This window comes from Micromys minutus (genome assembly GCF_963924665.1).
Source record: "Micromys minutus genome assembly, chromosome: 18".
NCBI classification, from domain to species: domain Eukaryota; kingdom Metazoa; phylum Chordata; class Mammalia; order Rodentia; family Muridae; genus Micromys; species Micromys minutus.
Genome location: NC_137953.1, coordinates 52,265,543 through 52,291,533, shown reverse-complemented (window position 1 = coordinate 52,291,533; position 25,991 = coordinate 52,265,543). Strand labels below are relative to the sequence as shown.

The window sequence follows — 25,991 nt, the reverse complement described above, 5'->3', positions numbered from 1 at the left end:
AACTGAGAACATGCTGACTTTCAAGCTTCAGAAGTTACTAGAAGTTACTAGAGTTATACATTCTAGAGTCCAGCTAGCTCTTCTCAACTCTTCCAACCTCCCTAGTTCACCAGCTACTTAGTTTTTTCTTATAACCCCTTTGCTTTGGCTGCGTTCCATTCCCTCTTGATCCTCTGTTATGCCCTGGTTTTTGCCCACATTCGCTTTGTTTCTTGCTCTCCCCTGACCCCTCTGGATATCTCCTTCTGCTCCTTCTTCTCCAAGGCCAAGACTAGTAGCTGACATATTCAGCCTACTACTTTCTCTCTTGCTGCTCTAGACTCTTCTAGATGCCCCTGACTGTTCCCTCCTTCAAACATACACTAAAAACCTTCCGTTTAACCATACCATGAAGAAGTCATATGGTCAGTTTTTACAGTCAGCCATGTAACAAAAATATTTGACAAAAGTAACTTGCAGGAGAAAGCATGTTTCATTTACTGATCAAGGTATACAATACTCTACAGTGGGAAAAGCATGAAGGGCCACACTGCAAGTGCACTTAAAGAGCAAACTAAAAAGAAGAGAATCTAGACAATTACACCTCTAAGCCTGCCTCCGATGACCCACTTTCTCCATCTACTCAAAGCTTTAGAATATTCCTAAACTGCACCAGTATCTGAAGACCAAATGCTTAAACACAGAACCTTCTGGGGAACATTTCATATTTAAGTGATAACATGTTTAAAGTCCAGAGTTAAATGACATCATCTATTTTGAGAAAAGGGTAAGTATAAGGTGGAAAATGTGAAGAAACTGTACCAATTTTAAAGAAAAGGGTGTTAAAACATGCCTAGTGAACAAAGGAAGGCCACAGCTGTGGTGTTAGAAAGCAAGGCAGTGGAAGCATTTAAAAACCACATCTAATGTGTCAAAAATATGTCAGAGAATTCCAGAAAACTAGAAGTTTAAAAATGGCTGCTGTGTGGTGAAGCTAATGAGATCAAGGTAATGAGAAACCATTGGAGATACATGAACTAGAAACTGTGTGAAAAGAAAAATCCCCCAAAAGAGGAGGCTGCACAGTTCGTGAGGACACAGAAGGAAGAAAGCATAGAAATTCTTTGCCTTAATAAAGCTGAACACAAACACATTTAGAAAAGGAGACAGATAAGAAGTATCTGGGGAAAAGAGACTGCTTTCTCCTGGTCTACACTGCTGTTGGCATGTCAAATTCAATACAAGTCTTCTATCTTGCAACACACTGAGCTAAGACCATATCATTTTATTAAATATGATACATGGCTACAGTTCATCAACAATTATTCTATAATGTGATTTAGTTTATCATATAGAATATGCATTAGAATGATATCGAGCAACTGCCTAATGAGATGCATTTAATTCAACTCACACCATCAGGTCTAAAGTGAATGGGTTATCACCAGATGTTTATATTATTGACTAATTTACATAATACATATTATCTCATTAGTGAAGCAAAATATAGATATGCACTAAAATTGATGATTTCATTATTTCCTTGAAAACCTCATTTTAATTAGTGTTTGCAATGCAAAATATATGTCACCTTGATACCATCACCTCCACTCAGTGACTACACATTATTTATTGTTTGCTATTTTATATTAAAAACTAAATTCCATTTTCTTTTACTACATTGAAAATATATTTTTATTAAGCTTGGTTTACTGTATTAAATTATGGGGCATTTATATGCTCTTATGTGTACTGTTTGAATATTTATTTGGATTCTAAGCAACAAGTAGATGAGTATGGGAGATAACCAAGAAAATTTTGATTTAGTATTTCAGGAATAAAATTTATAATAAATGTGAAAATGACTAAGCTATTAAATTTCAATCTATTGGACCAATCATTGTATTGTTTGGAGTTTCACATGAGGGTAATTACACTGAACATTTGACTGACAGCCAATTGTTATATATTGAAGACAAAGTAACCTTCACCTGCCAAGCCAGGGCTCTAGAATAAAACAAGGAGATAATGTTCAAAAGAATAACACTATAAACAGAAATTTGCAAATGTATGCTGGTGGTAGAACTCATGCGAAAGCAGTGTTAACTAGTGTGTGTTGAAGTAAATATTAAAAAATGGAAAAGCTTATCTCTTTATCGGCCCCCACAGTCTCACTCCGAGGGTACCGTTTCTAGTACTGAGCTGGCACTTGGCCTCTGTCACTTGGTCCAAGCTTCCCCCACGGTCTCACTCCATCCACAGGACTCCCTTCCCTGGCTGTTTACTCTACCTGCCCTACTGTCTTCGTCTTGGGGTGTTTCTTTACCCCAAATCCAACACAAACACAACTCTAAGGCCCAATAGTTTTTCATACAGATTTATATATTCAATTCTCAATCCATAAATCCTCTACACAAGATTACATCAAATGAACAAAGATACAAACTGCCCTTTTATATGAGATATTGAACCTATAAAATCCTTAAATGTTCATAGCTACTTAACGCCAATAAAGCCCACCTGGATCCAATCTATCTTTCTCCTCCTCTCTCCCCTCCCCTCTTCCTTTCCCCTGCCCAATCACCAGCTTCTCACCTTTATTTTATTAATTAAAATGACAAGGTTCAGATGAAGTCACCCTCATGAGTAAGTGTCTAGGCAGCCCTTTTGGGGGAAGTGGAATTAACATTAAAATATGAAAAGCTTCAGGACTATATACAAGTGTGTATTTAGAATGCTTTGAAAGGAAGAGTAATAGAAACAGAATGGCAGTGAGCTATGAGAAAAAAAAACAGATTATCATAATGCAAATGAGTGGAGGCACATGTATATGATTAAAACGACGAAATTATTAAATTTATTGAGGCCTAGTAAAATACACTCTAAATAAGCTAAATGATATGATGAATGCCTGAACACTGGGAAGGCAAGGGGCTTACACTGAAAACCTGTGGAAGGAATTAGCAGTAGAGGGGCTTTGTGTATAATGCCTTAGGCCAAACATTCTGTTCCCTGCCTAACACCTTTTACAAAGGATGTTGTTACTTTGCATGGATGAAGGCAGCAGTGGTCCTTGTGTGTGTGTGTGTGTGTGTGTGTGTGTGTGTGTGTGTGTGTGTGTGTGTGTGTAATAGAATGACAATAGGAGAAGGTTCAGGCCCATGCTAGTTCCCCAATGGTTCCAATGAAACACAGTCCCTCTGGAAAACTCTTCAAGTTCCTCAAGAAATATTGTGGGAAAAATACTGTTTCTCCATTTTCCTAAATAATTTCTAAAGCCTGCATGCAGGTTCAGTAGCAAAATGGAAGCTGAAACTGAAGACTTGAATTCTAAAGCTAATCACTAATAAGATGACTTGTATCATAAATTATGTAAATTAAACCATAATAGAAACATAATTATTTTCACTAGAGTAAAATGTAAGTTGTTTGAACCATGAACTGGGAATGAATTCAGCGATAGTATTCATGCTTAACCTGGATTGAAATCTGGCCTGAATGCAAAAGCAAAGTTAAACAAACAAACAAACAAAAAGCAAATTGAGTTATACCTTTAATTAAAGAAAGACTGAAAGTCAGCCTCAAACTTGTATAAAAACCAGAACACATGTGGAAATGAATTATGCCCTGCCTGAACCATTCCCATAAATGAATCCAAAGTGTTGGATCTGTGAGGTTAGCACATGATCTCTAACATGAGTGACTGGATAACTGAAGTTATGGAAATTGAATTGCATAGAAAGTCAAAATGTCAGTGCTTTCATTTTCATTTCTATACATATTGCAAGAATATAACAACTAGTCACTCTGAGAGCATGCCTTTGAAAATGGCCGGTGTGTTCCAGGAATACACTGTTGTTCCTGCTGGAGTACAGAGTTATCCATGATCTTCCTCACTAGGTTTCTTTATAAAATTCTGTAGTAGCTATTAAAATGCTATCTACTATATAATATTCGATTGTGGTGTGTGTTAGCTTAAGATCAACTGGGGTATTTTAGCTTCTAGAACTCTTATTCTGTAATTTCATAATGGAATCATTATTTAAACTATAGTCATGCATCATAGAACCGAATGTCTTAAAATATGTTGGGTTTTGCTTCATGTATATTTATAGAATCATAGGTTTATATACTTTAGTTAAATTTTTGCTTTTTAGTTTCTATTATTTATGTCAATGAGAAAAAAATATGTCCTACATAGTCAGGCTAAGCTGTGATCTAAACTTACTTACAAGGTCTTGAATCTTCCCCTTCTATCGCCATGTCAATTCTATCTAGGACTTTTCAACTAGAGATAGTCGTTGTCCTTTATTAAACCTATTCTTTTAAAAAGTATCACATATGTATGATGTAAAGCTCATCAACTTCATCTATTTTCTGCTAATTTTACACTGCTGATTTCCAATTTTAAAAGTTAAAACAAACAGAAATAAAAGAAACATCTCTAGATTTTAGTAAAGTTATTAAATTATATGCTACATGTTGTGAAATCTCAGAAATCTCACAATACAACTTTGTTCCTACACATTTCTAGAAATCTTAACATTTAAAAAAAAATTTCTTTACTTTTTCAGGCTAGAATGAAAAGTCAGTTCAGAGCATCTTCAGAGGACCCAGGTTCAGCTCACAGCATCAACATGGTGTCAAGAGCTGTAATTAGGGGATCTCAATCCCTCTTCTGGCCCCTGTGAGCACCAAATACACACATAGTACATGTACAAATACAAGAAAATATTCATATACACAAGATAAAAATAATTTTTTTAATCTTTATTTTTTAGTAAACTAAAACTGTATGAATATCTGTAAGTTATCTATTATTCTTGAATTTCTTAATGAATTTGTTAATTAAAAATATTAGCTAAGAACCTCAAAATGTAAATATATTCAAGTGCAAACTACTCTGCTTTGCTTCATAAGCTAAGTAGAAATAAGGCTATTAGCCATATAAGAATTTGCAATCTAGTTTTATTTTACTGTCTAAACAAAGACAAACTCAGAGCAGCTGCAGACAGACAGACAGACACACACGATACACACACACAAACACAGAGAAGCAGATTGATGTCACCAACTGACTGTAGTTCTGTGTCTTTTAATGTGTAGATGCAAAGAAGTCACCTAAACATGTCCCGTAAACTAGCCATGCTGAAGTAAGCAAAATCACGTTTTAAAAGAATACAGAGTCTCTCACACTTGATAGCAGTGCATTCTTATCCTTGCCCAAACTCTGGAGGTAAAGAGGGTGCCCTCTTTGTCCAGGCAGGCCATTTCCCGAGTTGAGGCAATTGTTTTATAGTAACACTGTTACTCTCAGTTCACTCAGCTGTTTTTATATCCTAAAAATTGTTTTCCTCTCAAACCCAATTTCTATCTTCAAACGTCATTCAAGTAGACTTCAACGCTGAAAGAAAAGATGAAATTCCTATAAAGTTTGAAATAAAAAGTTAGTAATTTGTTTATCAAATCCAGTCCATAGATGAGACAAACAGCACAGGAAGCAGGCAACTATGTTGTATTCCTAATAAAAATATCAATATATTATTACTGTTTTCAGGCAAGAATACAGAGAAAAATTTATATTTGTCATTGTTAAAAGCCTGTAGCATAGGATTTGAGATGTTTTTGATGGTTGGATATTATTTACTTTAGTCAATTTTTGTTTTAACTTGAATTGGTTTCTCAATTTGGGGCTTTAATTTAAGCCAGCTTCATATAGGGCTTGGTTGTCAGCACAAACTCAGGAATTTACAGCTTAAAGTCCAGTACATGCACATATTTCCTGAATTTTTTATCATATGTTGCTAACATTTAATAACTTTCCTTTAACTTTTGTAGGCTGTAGACTTAAACTGTTTGGTTTCAGAGTGCAGCAAGAGTTGGTGATCGGCTTCTCTGTCTGCTTCCCCACAGTTTGTTCCCAGTACTCCAGAGGGGTGTTTGCCATTTTTGGACTCTATGACAAGAGGTCGGTGCATACTTTGACCTCGTTCTGCAGTGCTCTGCACATCTCTCTCATCACACCAAGCTTCCCCACGGAAGGGGAGAGCCAGTTTGTGCTGCAGCTAAGACCTTCATTGAGAGGTGCACTCCTTAGCCTCCTGGATCACTATGAATGGAACTGTTTTGTCTTCCTGTATGATACAGACAGGGGTAAGTCTTAACTTTCTACATTGGGAGATTTCTAACCTTTAGTATGCCATGCCTTGGTATCGTTTATATGACTTAGCACATTTTGATCCTTAATGATGCTTAAACCAGAGAATAATTTGGGCATATTATCAAAGTTTTCATTTCAATTCCCAGAAATAATTTCTAATTTTAAAATGGCTCTAGCCTGGCACAGTGACTTTCCCCTGTGATCCCAGCAATTTTAATGGAAAGGTAAAAGCAGACAGATCTCCATGAACTCCAGGCCAGCCTGGTCCAAGCATCAAAAAAACAAAAAAACAAAAAACAAACAAAAAAAAAAAAACAAAAAAAAACAATACAAAACAAAACAAGTAGCTTCTTATTTCTAAGCAAACTGGCTTTACAATTTTGTTAAAATTAGAGCATTGAGAAAAACAAGGGTAATCCTTTTTCTCTATCAGTGCCAACTATCCTAGAAGACTATTTGATTTCAGATGCACCAAATGAAGTGCAAACATTTCAACTGAATGTCTATCACTAATTCTCCAGCAGATATCAGTGTGGTGTTAACTAGATCAATCATGCCCATATCAGTATATCTAAAAGATGTTTAAGAGCTTAAGGCTGAAGGCTCAATAACTGTGAGATATCTATCAGCTTGCCTCAGTTGGCAACCACAAGTTCTACTGTCTCACTCTGCTTGATTAATTATCAAGATCAAATCATAGAATTCAAGATCACTTTATGTCTTATCAACTGTAAGATATTATATAATTGTTCCAGGGAGAGACATGTTTGACAAAGTATAAAAGAGACGTTTTTAATTTATTGGTCTGTTACATTTCTGGTTAGAATATTTGCAGAAGGGTTTTCTGCTCACTGCATAACATAGAAAAATAGCAAATGCTTGTGGATAATATTGTATATATGTGTGCTGTCTGAAAACAAAGTCTGTGCAAAAGGGTACAGAAGGGATGGAAGAAGCATTTGTGAAGGTAGTGGTTGTATTTATTTAAAGACTTTTATTGCATATATGATTTTACTTTTAACACACACACACACACAAAACCATTAGATGTTAATTACAAATAATAAAAAAGTATGGTATAGCAGTTAACTCTAAGGAACTCAAGGTATTAGTATCAATACATATCAAAGTGAAAGTATTGATAACAGCTTCTTTGAAACTTCTTCAAGAAAGGGTTGAAAGAGTACAGAAAAGTGTTCTGAAAGGTAAAGCTTTCAGTATTTACACTATGTATCATAGGTACCATCCTCTTCTTAATCTTCTCAAAATTTAGTTATTGTTATCTTTACTAACACTCTGCTATCAACTGATTCTCTGCAACCCCATTTCAGATAGGGCTAAAATGGCATTAGTCAAAGTTAGCCATTCCCTGTAAAGCAACCCTGGTCCACTCTAGAGAGAAATTGTTAATGTCTGTAATACATCAACGTGCCATTCTCTTCACTGTCTTCTCCATATCTAGTTCCTAATGACCATACATGCTAGCCTTTGATTTCTGCCTGACTGTGTGCCGCTTGACTCCTCAACTACATCTTATAGATAAAATTCAGGCTGATGATAAAAATTGACAAGTGAAGTCAAATGTTAAGAATCTTTTAGAGTCTATTCAACTGTAATCTAAGTAAGGAAGGATAATATATCTTAATGCTTCATTGAAGGATTCTAAGCCAGGAAAAGAAAAGTTTCCTCCAAACTCATCAATTAAACACAAAATTTTCTGGTATGACTTTTCTTTTGGTGCATCTTCCATGAAAACACTCAAAGTAATTATCTGTATTATAATGAACTTCTCAGGGTTTCAAATGTATTTTTGTAAGTAATCCAAACACATTTATTTACTTGTAAACATTAACTATATCTATGACTACACTGAATTGTCAAATGGGAACATTTCTTCAGTTGCTAAGTCTAAGGATAATCCATTCCAGTAGGAGGAAGCTAACCTTAAGTGTGACTTTACATTCCTGCCTGAACACAAGGAGGCAGCCAAGAAAGGTAGGGGCTATGTAAACAGCAACAAAGTCTTATAGCTGAGCTAGGAACAGCAGGCAGAAATGGACAAGATGCCTTATTCTTTCCATATCCCAATTCTCCCTGCCCTTCTTAACTCACAGATCCAAGTGCTGCTAATCATCTTTGAATAAGAAAAGGGAGCCACCTGGGTTGAGAATAAATAGGTTGAAGCCAGTGAGCTTAGGTTGAATCAGTGAGCTTCCCTACTGTGGAGAAAGAAGATCAATGCTTTCTTCTTACACTCTACTATTTCAGATTAAGACTGGGGCATTTCATTAAGCAAGAGGTAAAGAAAGAATATAAGAGCTAGTAGGACCATGAAATGTCATCTTCTGGGCAAGATGTATTGTTGCAGTCTTGAACTCATGTCATCTGTGGATGCCTGGTGCAACTCTATCAGGCAAGAATAGGTGCAGCAACAGTCAGGCTAGAGAGTAGAGAGAGCCCTTCTCCCACTGATAAACTGTTAACTACGAATGAATTCAGGGAGTGACTAAATCATAGCCTTGAGTTGTGTAATGACTGATAACCCCATCAGGTTCTAATGGATATTTCCAAATAAATAATCACCCATATATATCTGCCAAAACAAAGAGGGCCAGAAAGCAAACTCAAAGTCATGAGCTTTGGAATGAGATAGGAGTGGGTAAGAAGGGTTGACATATAAATAGGGCATAAAAAAAGAGTTTGAGCACAGAGTAATCAGAACACATTGTATTCTTGTTTTTAATTATCAAACAATAAAATTAATAAAGTAGTCAGCTTTAAAACAGTGGGGTGATGTGACAGCAGATCCTGAAAGTTATCCTGAATGAGTGCCATAATCTAACAAGCACTATCAAAGAAGGGTATTAAGCAAAGAAAAATAAACGCTAGCAGAGGTAGTCACAGAAAGAGGAAAGCACAACAAACAGCAAAATAAGCTGTCAGTGGACAGAAAGTCCTGGAGATGAATAGGTGCCTTCAGTGAATTTTTGGTTCAGCCTTCTAAACATTTGTTGGCTTAGTGTGGCCTAAATGGGAAAACAAGGGCAGTACATATCAGTTCCTATGAATGGCTCTGCTGTCACTGTAATTGGCATGCTTCTGAGTTACTATCCTTTCACTGTGAAGAGACAACATGACCAGGGCAACTATCAAAAGAGAATGTACTTAACTGGAGGCTTGCTTACACTTTCAGTACCTTAGTTCATTACTATCTTGACTGGGAAGAAGGTGGTCCATAAGACAATGGAGAAGTAGCTGAAATTTACATAGTGATTCAGGGGCAGCCAACAGATTTACTTAGTGATTCTAGTGATTCAGAGGCAGCCAAAGGGAGAGAGAAAGAATAGCCTTCTCCCTCCTGTTTCTGAAACCTCAAAGACCATCCCCAGGAGCACACTTCCTTCCATGAAATCACACCTACTTTAATAAGGCCACTTCTATAGGAGCCCATAGAAGCTATTCTTATTCAAACAACTACAGTGTTTTAAAAGGTGTTAGATAAACATTATTTACTGAAAGCTCACTTTGGTGACTCTTCTTTGCCACTGTCTTTTGGGCTGTCAGTATTTAGTCACTTAATAGGAGATAACCAACAGAGCTGGCTAAGGCCTTAAAAGGTTCTTCACTGGAAAGGTACAGTTTGCCACATCCAAATTACAAGAAGAAAATGCAAAGTGAGTACACAGGAAGTCAGATCCAGAATCGTACAATATTAATTATTTTAGAGCTTTTTTGAGATATTAAATTTATGTGAAGATTTTTTTATTTGCTAAAGCTCTGAACTTACTATAAATTTAGTTATTCAAATTCAAATGTCTGGGTTGGAAGATGTTAGATTTAGAGTATGAAGATAAAGGTTTAGAATACTTTTGTTTGAAAAGGGCAGACCACTTAGGCTTTTATATCAATTCTATATTATGAAGGACCCATGATCTTCTGAAGCAATTCTTCTCCAAATGCCTTGTAATGAGTTGAAAATTCCCTAATTGTAAGAATAAATGGTATATTATTCATATGTAAAGATATACACACCTTTTGCATTTTCATTTAAGAAGTCTTAATATTTAATATCAAAATTGATAGATTCTTGTTTACAGCCAGAGAAAAACTTTTATTAGGAGTAATTTTTCTCTAACTGGTAGGTGACTCTAGAATTATTCTGGTTCATTACCTAAGCAACATCTCTATCAGAAATAGTACTAATTTCTTTTGGAGCCCCTGCCACATATGTTTTGATCATTGTAATCAAAACATTGCTCAACTGCATACTGCATGCCAGCAGTCTACAGAATTGCAAATGAAATGATCAAGGAACATCTGAGGACAATTGTCAAATCCATGTCTCAGAGTATATGCATGTATCGCTCAGGAATCATTGGCATGAGGTCAGTTGAAGATACAAATTCAGCGTGCTTTAAAAGGCACTGGTAAAATCAAGTTCAAAGTCTCTAATCCCTTTTGCTAGAGACATGAGCAAAGCAGAAATAATCAATATTTTATAAACATGTGAGTGAGCAAAGAGGGCGTACCAGGTGACACAAACACAAGCATGAAGGCAAATCACTTCATTGAATTCTGTTGGTGGGGAGAAGTCAGCCTTCAATAGAACCAGTGGAGCTTGCACTTAGTGGGAAATGGAAGCTAAGGCTGGAATTGTAGTTGTGCTGTAAGATCTTCACTGAGGTCCTCTTAAGGCTGCAGAGTACTTTGTGCCACTGAGGTTTTACTTGAATACCTCTTGGTATGCTGTAGATACCTATAATGAGACAAGAATCATTCATTCATAGTAAAATTAAAAACAAATCTATTGAACCCATGCAATCATCCAGATTTTTTTTTTAATATTTTGGTTTTTTTTCAGATGATAATGAATTAGATTTTAGTGTCGAAGAAAAGCAATCAATGCTTCATAAATGCTCTCACTGAGCATTCACAGAGAATACCCCTTCCTATATGGCCATATTTTTAGTTAATGGGTAAATGATCCCTTACAGGGTGAAGAAGAATACAATAATTGATCACAGTGAATGCTCCATGCATTGCTTTTGTAGGACCCCCTTCCGGGGACCCCCCACTTGAGTCTCAGGACACGGGGTTATCCAATGAAACACAAGAGACCTTCTTGTTGCAAAAGCATGAGGTAGTTTAATGACGGAGCTCCGAGCTGATACATATCTCATGCAGGAGAAAGAGGTATCGGCCAAGAAGCTCGAAAGCTGGGGGATTTTATAGGTCTGGAGTTGGGAGAGAGGCTTGGGGGCTGGGAAGTACAAAGTTTACAAAGTTTACCCAACACCCACAGCTTACTTGCACTTAGGAAGTCAGGAGACTGGTGGAGCAGATGCTTATCTAAGTCAAGAAATATGTGATTAACATCTAATTTACATTCGAATAGACTCGGGAGGGGGCTCATTTGACTGACACTCAGTTGTAAAAGACAGCAAGGACAGGAATGTTTTAATAATGGGCTTAGTGGGGAATGCCTGGACTTGTTTTACAAAGTTCTTAGTCCTAGGCCTTTAAGCTCACAAACTAACCTTTTTTGCCCCAACTTACATGAGTTTTTTTTTTTTTCTTTTTTAGACCTTGAATTTAATTTCCTTTCATTTTGACATTGTTTTTGTTGATGTGTGGCTAAGTCACTAGGTAAATATGCAAAATAATCTGAGTGAGATACGCATTATAAAATTCTTTCATTTACTTTTCAAATTAAAAGCTCTGGTTTAGCAACAATAAAAATGAGTATTAAGTCCATTTTACAGTGGAGGACGATTGCTATGCTCTTAATCTGCTCCAATTACAACAAACAAAAAATTCTACAACTTTGAAAAATAGTGAAAACAAAGTTAAAGTTGCTGAATTATTCAAGAATAAGAACAGTCAGCATGTATCAGCCATGATGTCATGTGTTAAAACATGGAACTCACATATATGAGTTAAATCATTGAGCTTGTGAACATTCCATGGAACCTGGATATTGCTAAAAATATTCCTCTAGTGAAAAAGAACAGAAGAGCAGCTGTGTAGAAATCACTGAGATGGGAAGAGCATCATGTAGAAGCACACCTGAGACTCCTCCCTTGGGCTTCCATAATCGGGATTTGCTAGTTCGCATGATTTTTTTTTTAACTGAACCTGTTAAACCTCTTGACCAGAGTCAACTAGGAGATCATATTTGGCCAGCACTTACAGCTTGTAAACAAAATCTTATTGGAACACAGTGCACCCAACTTTTGGATGTTGTCTGTGACTGCATTTCCAATGCTATAGTGGAACTGATTTCTCCATTGTAATGGAGCCTATGTAACCCACAAAAATCTAAAATATTTGCAGCTGGAAATACAATAAATGACATCTAACAAGTTAATGTCCTGTCTATACAACAGAGCATTGTCCAGCTCATATCAGAGAAGCTTTTCCAAGCAGTAAGCAAGAACTACAAGAGGATTAATGCTGAACAGTGTGGAGAGAGTGAGGGATCTAAAGCACTCAGCCCTAAATGATGTTCTCCTCAAGGCTTAGAGACTTTTGCAGGGTGTGGGGGGGTGGGCAGAGATTATTTTAAGAGTCAGAGGGCATAGTAAGTTAGGAGACAGTGTCTTCCAGAAACAGGACTGATACACAGAAGAACTCACAGAGACTATAACAACATGCTGAAACTCTGCACAGATTCAAACAACACAACATCCTAGCACTGAGAAAGGAAAGCTAAGGCAAAGTCCAAAGTCACTCTCTCACTAAGAAGGACTGACCTACTGAAAATATCATTTGTCTTCCAATAGAATCACACAGATTGTATCAGACACATGTCAGACATGCTTAATTGTCCTTTGCTGTTGCAAAATGGACTCCATGCTTTCTTAAGTAGGGCCAGTTTTTCTGTTTTGTTTCCCCTTGTTTTATTTTTTGTGTATTTTTATTTTGTTTTATTTATTATGGGTCATTGACAGGTAGGGAGGATCTAAAAGGAGTTTGGGGAGGAAAAATATGATTAAAATAAATTTTATAAAAAAATTAATAAAAAAATTTAAAATATTTACTAGCTAGCCCTTTAAAAGACTATGAAAATTCTTCACTTAAACTCTTCATAAAAATTGTTTCCCTCAGTAGAAAATCTTATGAATGAAAGATACTCATGTTTATGAGATACATATAGATATGTGTGAATTCATTACTAAAAACATATTTGCATAATATAAAAATGTCTTTCAAAATTATAAAAGCAATTCATAAATATTTGTGAAGCTTATTTTGGAATCAATGCAAAGGTCTGTTTATAAGTGCCATGGAAATAGTATTATTAATCCTTAATATCATCAGCAAAAGGAATTTTCCCTAATGTAATACAATTTTTGACTTAGGAGAATCTTAGTTACTTCCATTACAGCGAAACATTCTCTTGATAAGAGCATGAGTAGGACTTAGCCCTTCCCACCTAAAGGCTATTTCCTATCTTCAGTGTGCCATTGATTCACAGGTCTGATGAAATATTTCATTTAAAAAGTCAAGCCAAGATTTTTATTTCAATTATATTTTTTACATTTCTACATGAAAGAGATCTATGAAAAATACATTTCTAAAAGGTATTTTTGGTATTTATGTGTCTGTTTTATGTGATCGTATCAAATGAGGTAGAACTTTACATAACATAGTGGATTATCACTTCAACCATATTCAATGGTTGTTTATATTTGGGGGGTTTTGATCTTCAATATTACTGGTGTGTGTGTGTGTGTGTGTGTACTGAGTTTCATGCTAAATTACCAATCTGGATATGTTGCATTAAGCTTGGAATCATAATGTGATTCCAACAGTTTTTTTTTTTAAACAACTTTATTTTACAAAACAAAGATAAATGTACAGATTTTAAACATTTTTTGCTTAAAATTATACATATTTTGTCAGTACTTTTTTTTCAGATTTTAACATAATTTTTACATAAAACTATATGAATATATTATTTAGTCAGTACTTGATTTTTTTCAAGGTTTGACTTTATGCTTTGAAAACTTAATAGTTACAATGAGCTAAAGTACATGTAAAACAAAATGTAACATGGAAATAGCTAAAGTTTTCTTGTTTTGTAAATTTTTTTTGTTTTGTTTTGTTTTCTTTATTTCTTGGACTTCATACACTCTGTGAGTTGTTTCTGGGGGAGTGCAAGCCTCTGGGGTTAGCATCCAACTATCAGTGACTGATATTATGTCTGTTCTTTTGTGACTGGGTTATCTCACTAAGGATGATATTCTCTAGATGCAGCCATTTTCTTAAGAATTTGGTTAAGTCATTGTTTCTGGTGGCTGAGTAGAATTCCATTGTGTATATGTACCACAATTTTTGTATCCATTTATCTTCTGAAAGACATCTGGGTTCCTTCCAGCTTCTGGCTATTATAAATAGAGCTGCTATGAACATTGTGGTGCATATATCTTTGTTGTGTATTAAAGTGTCTCTGGGGTATATGCCCAGAAGTGGAATAGCTGGGTTTTCAGGTAGTACTATATCCAATTTTCTGAGGTATCGCCAGACAGATTTCCAGAGTGGTTTGTATTAGCTTGCAACCCCACCAACAGTGGAAAAGTGTTCCTCTTTCTCCTCAGCCTTGCCAGCATCTGCTGTCATCTGAGTTTTGGATCTTGGCCAATCTGACTGGTGTGAGGTGGAATCTCAGGGTTGTTTTGATTTGCATTTCCCTGATGGCTAAGGATGTTGAGCACTTACTTCCTCAGATGTTTCTCGGCCATTCGGTGTTCCTCAACTAAAAACTTTTTGTTTAGCTCTGTACCCCATTTTTTAATAGGGTTATTTGATTCTCTGGTGTCTAGCTTTTTGAGTTCCTTGTACACCTTAGATATTAGGCCTCTATCTGATGTGGTGTTGGTAAAGATCTTTTCCCATTCTGTTGGTTGCCGTTTTGTTTTCTTGACGATGTCCTTAGCCTTACAGAAACTTTGCAGTCTCATTAAGTCCCATTTGTTAATCTTTGACCTTAGAGCTTGAGCCATTAGTGTTTTGTTCAGGAAATTTTCTCCTGTGCCTCTGTGTTCTAAGGTTTTCCCTACTTTCTCATCTAATAGTTTCAGTGTATCTGGTTTAATGTGGAGATCTTTGACCCACTTACACTTGAGCTTTGTACAAGGAGATAAGAATGGGTCTATTTTCATTCTTTTGCATGCTGAGTGCCAGTTGGACCAGCACAATTTGTTGAATAGGCTGTCTTTTTTCCATTGAATGTTTACTGGTCCTTTGTCAAAAATCAGGTGACCATATACATGAGGGCTCATTTCTGGATCTTCTATTCTATTCCATTGATCCACATGCCTATTTCTGTACCAGTACCATGCAGTTTTCAGCACAATTGCCTTGTAATACAGTTTGAGGTCAGGGATAGTGATTCCCGCAGATGTTTTTTTGTTGTTTAGGATGGATTTCTCTATTCTAGGTCTTTTGTTATTCCATATGAAATTGCACATTGATCTTTCCAATTCCATGAAGAACTGGGTTGGAATTTTGATGGGGATTGCATTGAATCTGTAGATTGCTTTTGGTAGGATGGCCATTTTTAAGATGTTGATTTTTCCAATCCATGAGCATGGGAGATCTTTCCATTTTCTGAGATCCTCCTCAATTTCTTTCTTCAGAGGTTTGAAGTTTTTGTCATACAGGCCCTTCACTTGCTTAGTTAGAGTCACACCAAGGTATTTCATAGTTTTTGTGACGATTGTGAAGGGTAGCTTTTCCCTAATTTCTTTCTCCACGTTTGTCCTTTGAGTATAGGTAATTTGTTTGAGTTAATTTTGTATCCAGCCACTTTGCTGAACTTGTTTATCAGCTGTAGGAGTTCTCTGATGGAATTTTTGGGGTCACTCAAGTATACTATCATGTCATCGGCAAACAGTGATGATTTTATCTCTTCCTTTCCAATTTCTATCCCCTTGATCTCCTTTTGCTGTCTAATTGCTCCAGCCAGGACTTCTAGTACTACGTTGAATAGGTAGGGGGAGAGTGGGCAGCCTTGTCGAGTCCCTGATTTTAGTGGGATTGCTTCAAGTTTCTCGCCATTAAGTTTGATGTTGGCTGTTGGTTTGCTGTATATTGCCTTTAATATGTTTAAGTATGGGCCTTGGATTCCTGTTCTTTCCAGGACTTTTAACAAGAGGGGTATTGGATTTTGTCGAATGCTTTCTCAGGGTCTAGTGAGATGAACATGTGATTTTGGTCTTTGAGTTTCTTTATATGGTAGATTATGTTGATGGATTTCCTTATGTTAATCCATCCCTGCATCCCAAGGATGAAGCCTACTTGGTCATGATGAATGATCGTTTTGATGTGTTCTTGGATTCGGTTTGCAAGGATTTTGTTGAGTATTTTTGCATCAATGTTCATAAGTGAGATTGTTCTGAAGTTCTCTTTCCTTGTAGGGACTTTGTGTGGTTTAGGTAAGAGGGTTATTGTAGCCTCAAAAAATGAGTTGGGTAATATTCCTTCTGATTCTATCTTTTGGAATAGTTTGGTGAGTATTGGTGTTATATCTCCCATAAATGTCTAATAAAATACTGCACTGAACCCGTCTGGACCTGGGCTTTTTTTGGTTGGGAGGCTATTGATGACTTCTTCTATTTCTTTAGTTGTTATAGAATTATTTAGATGGTTTACTTGGTCCTGGTTTAACTTTGGGACCTTGTATCTGTCTAGGAATTCATCGATTTCCTCCAGATTTTCCAATTTTGAGGAGTATAAGTTTTTGTAGTGTGATCTGATGATTTCTTGAATTTCCTCAGTTTCAGTTGTTATGTTGCCACTTTCCTTTCTGATTTTCTTCATTTGGATACTCTCTCTTTGCCCTCTAGTAAGTCTGGCTAGGGGTTTATCAATCTTGTTGATTTTCTCAAAGAACCAACTCTTAGTTTTTTTGATTTTTTCAATGGTTCTTTTTGTTTCTATTTGGTCTATTTCTGCCATAATTTTGATTATTTCTTGCCGTCTTCTCTTTTTGGGTATGTCTGCTTCCTTTTGTTCTAGGGCTTTTATCTCTGCTGTCAGATTGCTGATGTGAGCTCTCTCCAGTTTCTTTTTGGAAGCACTAAGGGCTATGAGTTTTCCTCTCAATACTGCTTTCATTGCATCCCATAGGTTTGGGTATGTTGTGTTTTCGTTTTTGTTGAATTCTAGAAAATCCTTAATTTCTTTCTTTATTTTTTCTTTGACCCTGCTATTATTTAACAGAGCATTGTTTAGTTTCCATGTGTATGTGGGCTTTTTGTTGTCTTTGTTGTTGTTAAAGAATAGTCGTAGACCATGGTGATCTAAGAGGATGCATGGGAGTATTTCAATCTTCTTATATCGATGGAGGCTCGTTCTGTGTCCAATTATGTGGTCAATTTTCAAGAAGGTGACATGGGGTGGTGAGAAGAAGGTGTATTCTTTTACTTTGGGATAGTATGTTCTGTATATATCTATTAATTCTAGTTGGTTCAAAGTCTCTGCTAGTTTTGCAGTGTCCGTGTGCAGTTTCTGTTTTTCTGATCTGTCCATTGGTGAGAGTGGGGTATTAAAGTCTGCCAATATTATTGTGTGGGGTGAAATGCATTTTTTGAGCTTTATTAGGGTTTCTTTTATGAATGTAGGTGATTTTTTATTTGGAGCATATATGTTAAGGATTGAGAGTTCCTCCTGACATTTTCCCCGGTAATGAGTAAAAAGTGTCCTTCCTTATCTTTTTTGATAATTTTTGGTTGGAAATTTATTTTATTAGATATTAGAATGCCACTCCAGCTTGCTTCTTGGAGCTGTTTGCTTGGAAGTTTTTTTTCCCACCCTTTTACTCTGAGATTGTGTCTGTCCCTGTCTCTGAGATGAGTTTCCTGTATGCAGCAAAAGGCTGGATTTTGTTTCTGTATCCAGTCTGATAGTCTATGTCTCTTTATTGTGGAGTTGAGTCCATTTATGTTAATAGATATCAAGGAATAGTTTTTTCTGTTTTCTGCCATTATTGCTTTTTTGGGTAGATTTGTGTCTGTGTTCTTTTCTTCTTTCAGTTTTCTTGTTTAGGAGTTCTCTTGTTTTTACTAGGCTGTATTTTCCCTCCTTGTATTGGGTTTTCCACCTATAATTCGTTGTAGTGCTGGGTTTGTGGTCAGATATTTTGTGAATTTTGATTTGTCTTGAAATATCTTCGTCTCACCATCAATGGTGATTGATAGTTTTGCTGGGTATAGCAGCTTAGGCTGGCACTTGTGCTCTCTTAAGGAGTGCATGATGTCTGTCCAGGCTCTTCTAGCTTTCATAGTCTCTGTTGAGAAATCGGGTGTGAGTCTGATTGGTCTGCCTTTATATGTTACCTGACTTTTTTCCCTTACTGCTTTTAGTATTCTTTCTTTACTTTGGGCACTTGATTTTTTTACTATTATGTGTCGGGAGGTATTTCTTTTCTGTTCCATCCTATTTGGAGTTCTGAAGGCTTCTTTTATGCTCGTGGTCATCTCATTCTTGAGGGTAGGGAAGTTTTCTTCTACGATTTTGTTGAAGATATTTACTGTGCCTCTTAGTTGATCCTCTTTTCCCTCTTCTATTCCTATTATCCTTAGGTTCGGTCTTCTCATTGTGTCCTGGATTTTCTGGACATTTTGGGTTAGGAGCTTTTTGTTTTTTGCATCTTCTCTGGCTGTTTTGTCTATGTTTGCAATGTTGTCTTCTGCCCCCGAGATTCTCTCTTCCATCTATTGGAAATGCTTGCTTCTGTGACTCCTGATTTCTTTTTTTGGTGTTCTGACTCTAGGGTTATCTCTTTTAGCGTTTTCTTTATTGTGTCAATTTCTGTTTTAATTTCCCTCTTCCATTCCTTTATTTCTTTGGTTATGTTTTCCTCTAGTTCTTTGAGTTTTTTTTCTTGTTTCTTCTTTAATAGCTTCTGAATCTTTTTGCTTTTCTTCCCGTTTTTGTTTAAGTATCTCTATCAGCATCTTGAGGTATGATTTCAGGTCTGTGTCTTCTTTTTCTGGAGTGTTTGGAATTCTGATGTTTGCTGTTATGGGAGAGCTGGGTTCTGGTGTTGCTAGATTGTCTTGGTTTTTTTGGGGATATATTCTTTCTCTTTCCTTTTGCCATTTTGTTGTCAGTGATATGTTCTTGCCTTTCCCTTGTATCTGGTCTGTGTCCCTGGTTCTCCACTGGTCCAGATGTCAGATGGGCCGAGCCCTGTTTTATGCCTCAGAGTCGTCGGGTGGGAGCAGAAGTTCCAATGTTCTGTTTCTGGTTGCTGGATCAGGCACGGCAGGGCAGGGCAAGGCAGGGGGTGCACTTTCCGTGTGCACTCCGCAGAGATCTTTCTGCTCCCCGGCAGCCCAGGTCTCCCACCCACCAGTTGCTCAGCCTCTATGAGCTGCCGTTCCGGGGGGCAGATGGGCCAGGCTCTGCTCTGCTTCCTGAAGTCGCCTCCACGTGGAAACAGAAGTTCTAATTTTCTGTTCCCAATCACTGGATCGGGCAAGGCAGGGCAGGGCTAGGTAGGGTGTGCACTTTCCATGTGCACTCCGCAGAGATCTCTCTGTTCCCCTGCAGCCTAGGTCTCCCACTCACCAGTTTCTCAGCCTCTATCCTAACAGTTTTTTAGAACAGTTTTTCTATAATAAAATGAATTCAATTATTCCTAAACTCCTAATTTGATGTATGTGTTTGAATGAGCATTTTTGCTTATTTCTTATACACAAATTTAGTTATGTAGATTAAAAGTAGAGGTGCCATCATTCTCTATACTGGTCTTACCCCAAATTCCAACAGCCACAGTGAATTTCCTCTACCATCCAGATAATATGACACTTTTACCTAAACCTGCCCAGGATTTATTTTGCACTAAATACTAAATTTTTGTAATAGCATTCCAGGCTCACCCATCCATAGTGCCTTGCCATTCTATCATTCCTCTGCCTAAAATGATCTTACAAATGGAAGACAAATCTCCCTTTGTTCCTCCAAATCTTTGCTCATATCTATGTTCTCATAGCAGGGGCTTCCTGGCTATTCCTGCCCAATAAGTCCCTCCTACTTCCTCACCTTTGCAACCCACTGAGTTTAATTAAAATCACTTAAATAAATACAAGTGGAGAGTAGCTACTGGGGCCTGGACAAGTTACTTTTGACTACTCCACAGATTCACATTACTTTCTCCTAGAAGCTGTTAACTGCTTAGAGCTAGTCAGAAAAGTGTGGGGTCTCATGAACCTATCTATGGTAAAAAAAAAATGACAGTTGCCGTCTTGCATAGGTCATATTTAGGTAATTACTGCTGCTGTTAGTTCATGAGTACTGCAGTAAAGACAGCATTTCAGACAGCATTCTCTTCACTCCTCCACACCCTCTTATATTCTGTCCACCCCACTTCCAGAATAGTTCAATTGCCTATCACGACACTGCTCATTCTTCTTTCCCAATTTCCTTTCCTCTGCCACACAGTTCACATCTTTACTTACTCTGAATTTACTTTATGCAGGCTCTTCTATGGAAGGACATATGGTTGAGTTAGTCACTGAAATATTCTCAGGATCTAGCATGATACCTTTGTTTAACGTGAGTGAAAATAACTGACATAAATAATGAAAGACTTAGCATGCATGTTTACTCAATAATTATCATTGTCAGGCAGTTCAGAAACCTAGGAATAAATCACCCTCGGTTGGCTTTAGGGGCACGTATGAAACCCAGAGCTTTCCGCTATCTCTCACACTTTACTACATTGTCTTTAATTGAACCAGCAAATTGATGTTTGTTTTAGATTATACTTTGCAGTTCGTAACTTTGTGTTATCATTTTTGAAAGATATAGAAAAAGAAGAGAAACACCAATAACTCACACTATGTTACCCAAGATTCAACCCAGTGAATATTGATGGCCTAGGTGTGGGTTTTGGATGAAGAACAACATTGAAAGGAAATGTGAGCACACAAGCAAAACGATGAGCAAATAAAAGAGACTGTCAGATAGATCGACCAAGGTTGCTCCAAGTGCAATTGTAAAACCCAAATTGTGTCCTATTTGAGGCTCCCATGAGTGAGAGGAGAGATCAGGGATCGATGCAAAAGCAAGAGGTTTATTAGTCCATTGCACGGAGGTGCCTTACGTCTTGAGGAGAGTCAACCCCCGCTATCCATTTGTACAGTCTTTAATACTCTTAGTAAATGTATAAAATGTAATAAAAATAAAAAGTAAATGGTGGGCTACAGTGATGGTGGTTAGGCATGCAAACAATTGGTGGGTTAGGTTGACTTTTAAATCGATTGGCTGCTGCCAATGTGGGTTGCATCTAAGGGCCTATGTCCTACATTCCAGGACTGTCCAGATAAGACACTTCTTCCCCAAGAAGTGCTGTTCTGACGTCTGCCTAGGTCATATTTCTTCCCCTAGGTTCCAGGGGTTGCACAAATACTGTTAAAGCAGTCCTTAGTGAAAGAGGGGAACTGTAAGATCCTCAGTAGGAGGGGAAGTTGTAAGGAGAGTTGTGGGACTGTAAAAACGCTCGGCATCCCTCAGTATCTAAAATGTTTTGGAGAAGTTATATGATAATAAAAAAGTGCTTTTACATCCTCCCCATGCAAAGCCTGGAGTAGAAAGTCTTATGCATGTGAACCCATCCATCCATTTGCAATTAAGTAGGTGATACTGATTTCAACGTCTGGAAGAGAAAACTCTCTGGTGCATCACAGGTATGGGCCTCAAAATCACAGACTCAGTGGCAAATTGAAGTTTCTCTTGAAGACAGTTGGGTTTCTGAATCTGTACTATTAATGACTCTGCCCTGTCATGAGGAGCTCGACCTTTACTTTGAAAAAGAAATTGCCAAAGAGCACAGTAGGAAAAGCAGGCTCTGGATAAACAAAACAGTTCCTGAAAGGCTCAAAAAAAATAGAGGCAGTCATAAATCCAAACATTTCTGCTTTAGAATTTATTTCAACTTGAGCATCTGAGTCGTACAGCTGCTGTGTCTGCTCGCTTGTGTGGCCACAGGTGTTGGCTCCACGGAGAGAGCCCACAACAGCAGTGACAAGGCAGCCACAGAAGGGACTGCCAGCACAGGAGGTAATGCCAAGCTTAGTACTGAGAGTCAAACATATGCATGTGCCAGTTCCCTTCCAAATGCCTTTTTATTGAAGGAAAACAAACTTCTCTTCAATGAGAATGTTCATTTGAAGCAAACAGCCATTGGAATCTAATGCTGAATTTTAGGAAGTTTAAGCTTCACTTTGTGTTCATTAAAACACAAGATTTCATGTAAGAGAAAAAAAATGAACCATCCTAGATATCTTAAATAAATAAATAAATAAATAAATAAATAAATAAATTAGTTAATTAATTAATAATAAAAATAATAATGTGCAAAATTTTAAGTGAAAGGGATTCAGTTTCTAAATAAGTTGTCATTCTCTATAATTACATAAATACTTTCCAGTGATCTGCAATATGTTCTCTGCTTGGCAAATCTACATATAAAGTGTAAACATGCACAGCAAAGAGAAAACAGAAGACAATGTTTCCATTTAAAGACAGTATCACGTTTACAATTTGAAACTAAGATTTCTCCTAAGTAGAAGATAGAATTTCAATTAGTATCTAAGATGGTAATGCAGGTTTTAGGTAAAGGAAAAGAATGCATCCCAGGGAGAGAAATTGAAACAAAAAGAAGCAAGGACTTGGGGTCCGCAGGGATGGTGAACAGTCTATATTATTACAAGACAGGGCCCAGGAAGTGAACTGTGAACCATTAAGAAGCACTATGTCCTCTCACGCTCAACTTCTAAGTCAGAGACTGGACTTGTAATTGGCATTCAGTTAATGGTGAGTGACTAACAGCCTCCTATGTAGCAAACCATGCTCTAATTGACACACAGCAAAGCTGCAAAACTGTAGAGAGGGACGGTCCTTTTGCTCAGCAGAAACTTTAAACATGACATCATTCGAGTGGAGCCAAGCATAAAGACTGGGAGAGTCCGTATAAAATGGGAGTCTTTTCGAGAAAAAAAAAAAGCATTATAGTGTTGTGTAAATAGTTGAATGAGAAAGAGAATGTTGGATGAGTGATTCTGGCAGGGAGAATGAGAAGGATGGGCTTCTTTGTAACAGTTAGAAATTGGATCATGCTGCTTTATGCAAGCTATCCCTAAGAATCTGGAAACATCCCTAGGTAAAAGGATACCAGTTGTAATTTTCCAATAAACTGATAAATGGTTAAAGTTCACACTTTAGACACTGAGCCATTATGGAATATTTTGTGATAAGAAAATCAACTGTAAAAGCCTCACTGTGATGAGTGAAATAGAAATGAACATCACGCGACCCACGCACAAGCATCAAGGCTCAAAGTCTTGCGTCATCAAACATCACGTGACCCACGCACAAGCGTCTAGGCGCAAAGTCTTGCGTCATCAGGTGTGCGGCTGTGAGTCAGTGTGGATTGTTTGCATTTGCAGCCAAATCTAACTTCTAAACATGTGTGCTTTGGGTCTGCTTTGAAAAATAAGAGAAATACGATCTAAATCATAACTGGAAATGAATCATGCATCTCTCTGACCTCTATGTATTTCAGCATGTGGCCCGTATCATAATTAAAAAAATCAATATGCCCATTTCATACATTCATCCTTATTATGTCAAATATGTGTAGAACAAAAAATGTCAATATACTCTAGTTTTCTGACAGTTTATGGTGTGCTTACCATGCTAAAACAAAAAGAGTTAAGTCTGTGGTGATGCCTTGGTTGAATACTAATGTACCTTAATTTAAAGACAGGTCTTAGTTGTGGATGGATATTCATTATGCAGTTGCTTGACTCTATAGGCATTATCAAGTATCCAAAGAAAAGTATTTTTCTTAAAATTTTGTTTAAAAATAAAATATATTGATTAGTGTCTTTATTTATTAACCAGTATACTTTGTCAAAATACATTGAAATAGACTTTTAAATTTTGAGTACTTGATAAAATTTCTCTGCCTCTTTTGTATTCATCCAAAGTATTTCAAATTTTTATTTTAACATTTTTATACCTGGATATGGAAAGTTCTCTCAAAGTCCTATGTGTTAAAGGCTTCATCCCTACCTAGCTCTACTGAGGGCTCACAGAAATTTGAAGAGGCGAAGCCTGGTGGATTCTTTTAATCATTCTCAAGAGATGATGAGAATTTGTCTGCGTCTTGCCTCTTCTTCACTTCCTGCTCATGTGACTAGTATTTCTGGTATTCTACATCTCTCTACCCACCCAAAGCAACAGACTAGCCACGGACTAATAAACACTTCTACAACTGTGAGATAAATTAACCTTGCCTCTTTGTAAATTAATTAATCACAGCTTTTGACATATTGACAAAAATCTAACACTTCAATACAATCCATACTTGTCCAAACTTAACATTAAGTTTTGAATTAAACTAGTCACCCAATTTCTTCTGAGTCCATAAAGTCATGTGTTATTACATGTATTATGTATGAAGAGAGAGGTATAAATTAATATTTGTGGATTCTGTACAAACTGAGATTTTTCTGCTTACCTGACAGCTTTACCCAAAACTCTGCTAAACATATTTCCTAATTTTTACAGCTACCAAAGTGAATTTTATTCCTACTCAGGTCTCTTCAGATTATGTTAAATAAAATCAGAATTTTTGACATGAGACTCTCTACATTTTATCAACAGAAAAATATTCGTAATCTGCATGAATTTCTTCCTAGTCCCTCCTGACATCTGGAAATAATTCTTTCTAACCAAGGTTAAGCCTCCGAATTATCTCAGGGCTTTCTTAATACTTAAAGATGCTTCTTTTAAATTAGAAATTCATGTCCTTGTCTCTTCCCTGTTTCTCCCTGTAATACATTCAGGCCACATGTTTTCTATTGTACACAGAAGACGTATGTTTCTCAAACCAAACATTTTTGGTATAAGACTGTAGTCTTGTACATTTTCTGCTTACCAACGAACAGAAAGGCATTTGTACAGCTCATCCGATGAATGTGGGAGTGAAAAAGTGAGAAAATGACCGAAGAATGCAGCTGTTTCACTGGCCCTCTTCCTCCATCTTCAACATCGTCTCCTTTGCAATTCTAAATGTCTCTTCCTATTTCATGTACCTTTCAACAATGTATATGTTTACAATTAGAAAAATTCAGATATTTCAGGAAAATTTCGAAATCTTTATATCCACAATTTAAAATAATCAAATTAGAAAGGGAAAAGGTGTTTTTCATTAAGCTAGTAGTCTTGAGTTCCCATGAACTAAGATATATTCATTTTAGAAGTGCCAACCTGTTGGAGATTGGACCCACAGCCCCACTTCTGTTGAGTTATCCTATTGTAAAACACAGTGATTCTTTAGATATAAAATTCTGAATGCCAAATAAAATTCCCCTCCCTCAGAGAGAAATAGGTATGAAAACACAGGAAGAATTCTGAGTTAAAAGTAGATGTAAGAGAAAGAGAAAACATCTCATTGGTAGAGGGTTTGCCTGCTGTGCTCAAGGTCCTGAGTTTAAAAGACAAAGCTAAAAGTACTAACTACAAGTAGGACAATTATATTCTAACATTGTTTATTTAAAAGCAAAATCTACTCACCAACAGTGATGTAATAAAACCATGAGTGAGAATTTATGGAAACCAAGTTATTGCACATGAATGTGTGAGAATGAGCGTGTGTGTGTGTGTGTGTGTGTGTGTGTGTGTGTGTGTGTGTGCACGCATGCATGCAGTTTATTTCAGGCAAAAAAATGAGCCCACTTTTTGGAGGAGACAGTTAACACCTACTATGTAAACATATGAGCACAAATATATATATGTATATACGTATATATATATATCATTAAGTGGTTTCATT

At 36.8% G+C, this 25,991-nt stretch overlaps 1 protein-coding gene across 3 annotated transcripts in view; it reads left to right on the top strand.

Moving 5' to 3' along the window:
- Positions 1–25,991, top strand: part of GRIA4 (glutamate ionotropic receptor AMPA type subunit 4) — a gene marked incomplete at both ends in the record, with an annotated part of 362,750 nt that overhangs the window by 126,497 nt on the left and 210,262 nt on the right. For all 3 annotated transcript variants that reach the window (XM_080931806.1, XM_080931807.1, XM_080931808.1), the window contains one exon: positions 5,893–6,132. In XM_080931806.1, the coding sequence (XP_080787932.1) occupies positions 5,893–6,132 (240 nt within the window). The remainder of the gene's footprint in view (positions 1–5,892; positions 6,133–25,991) is intronic.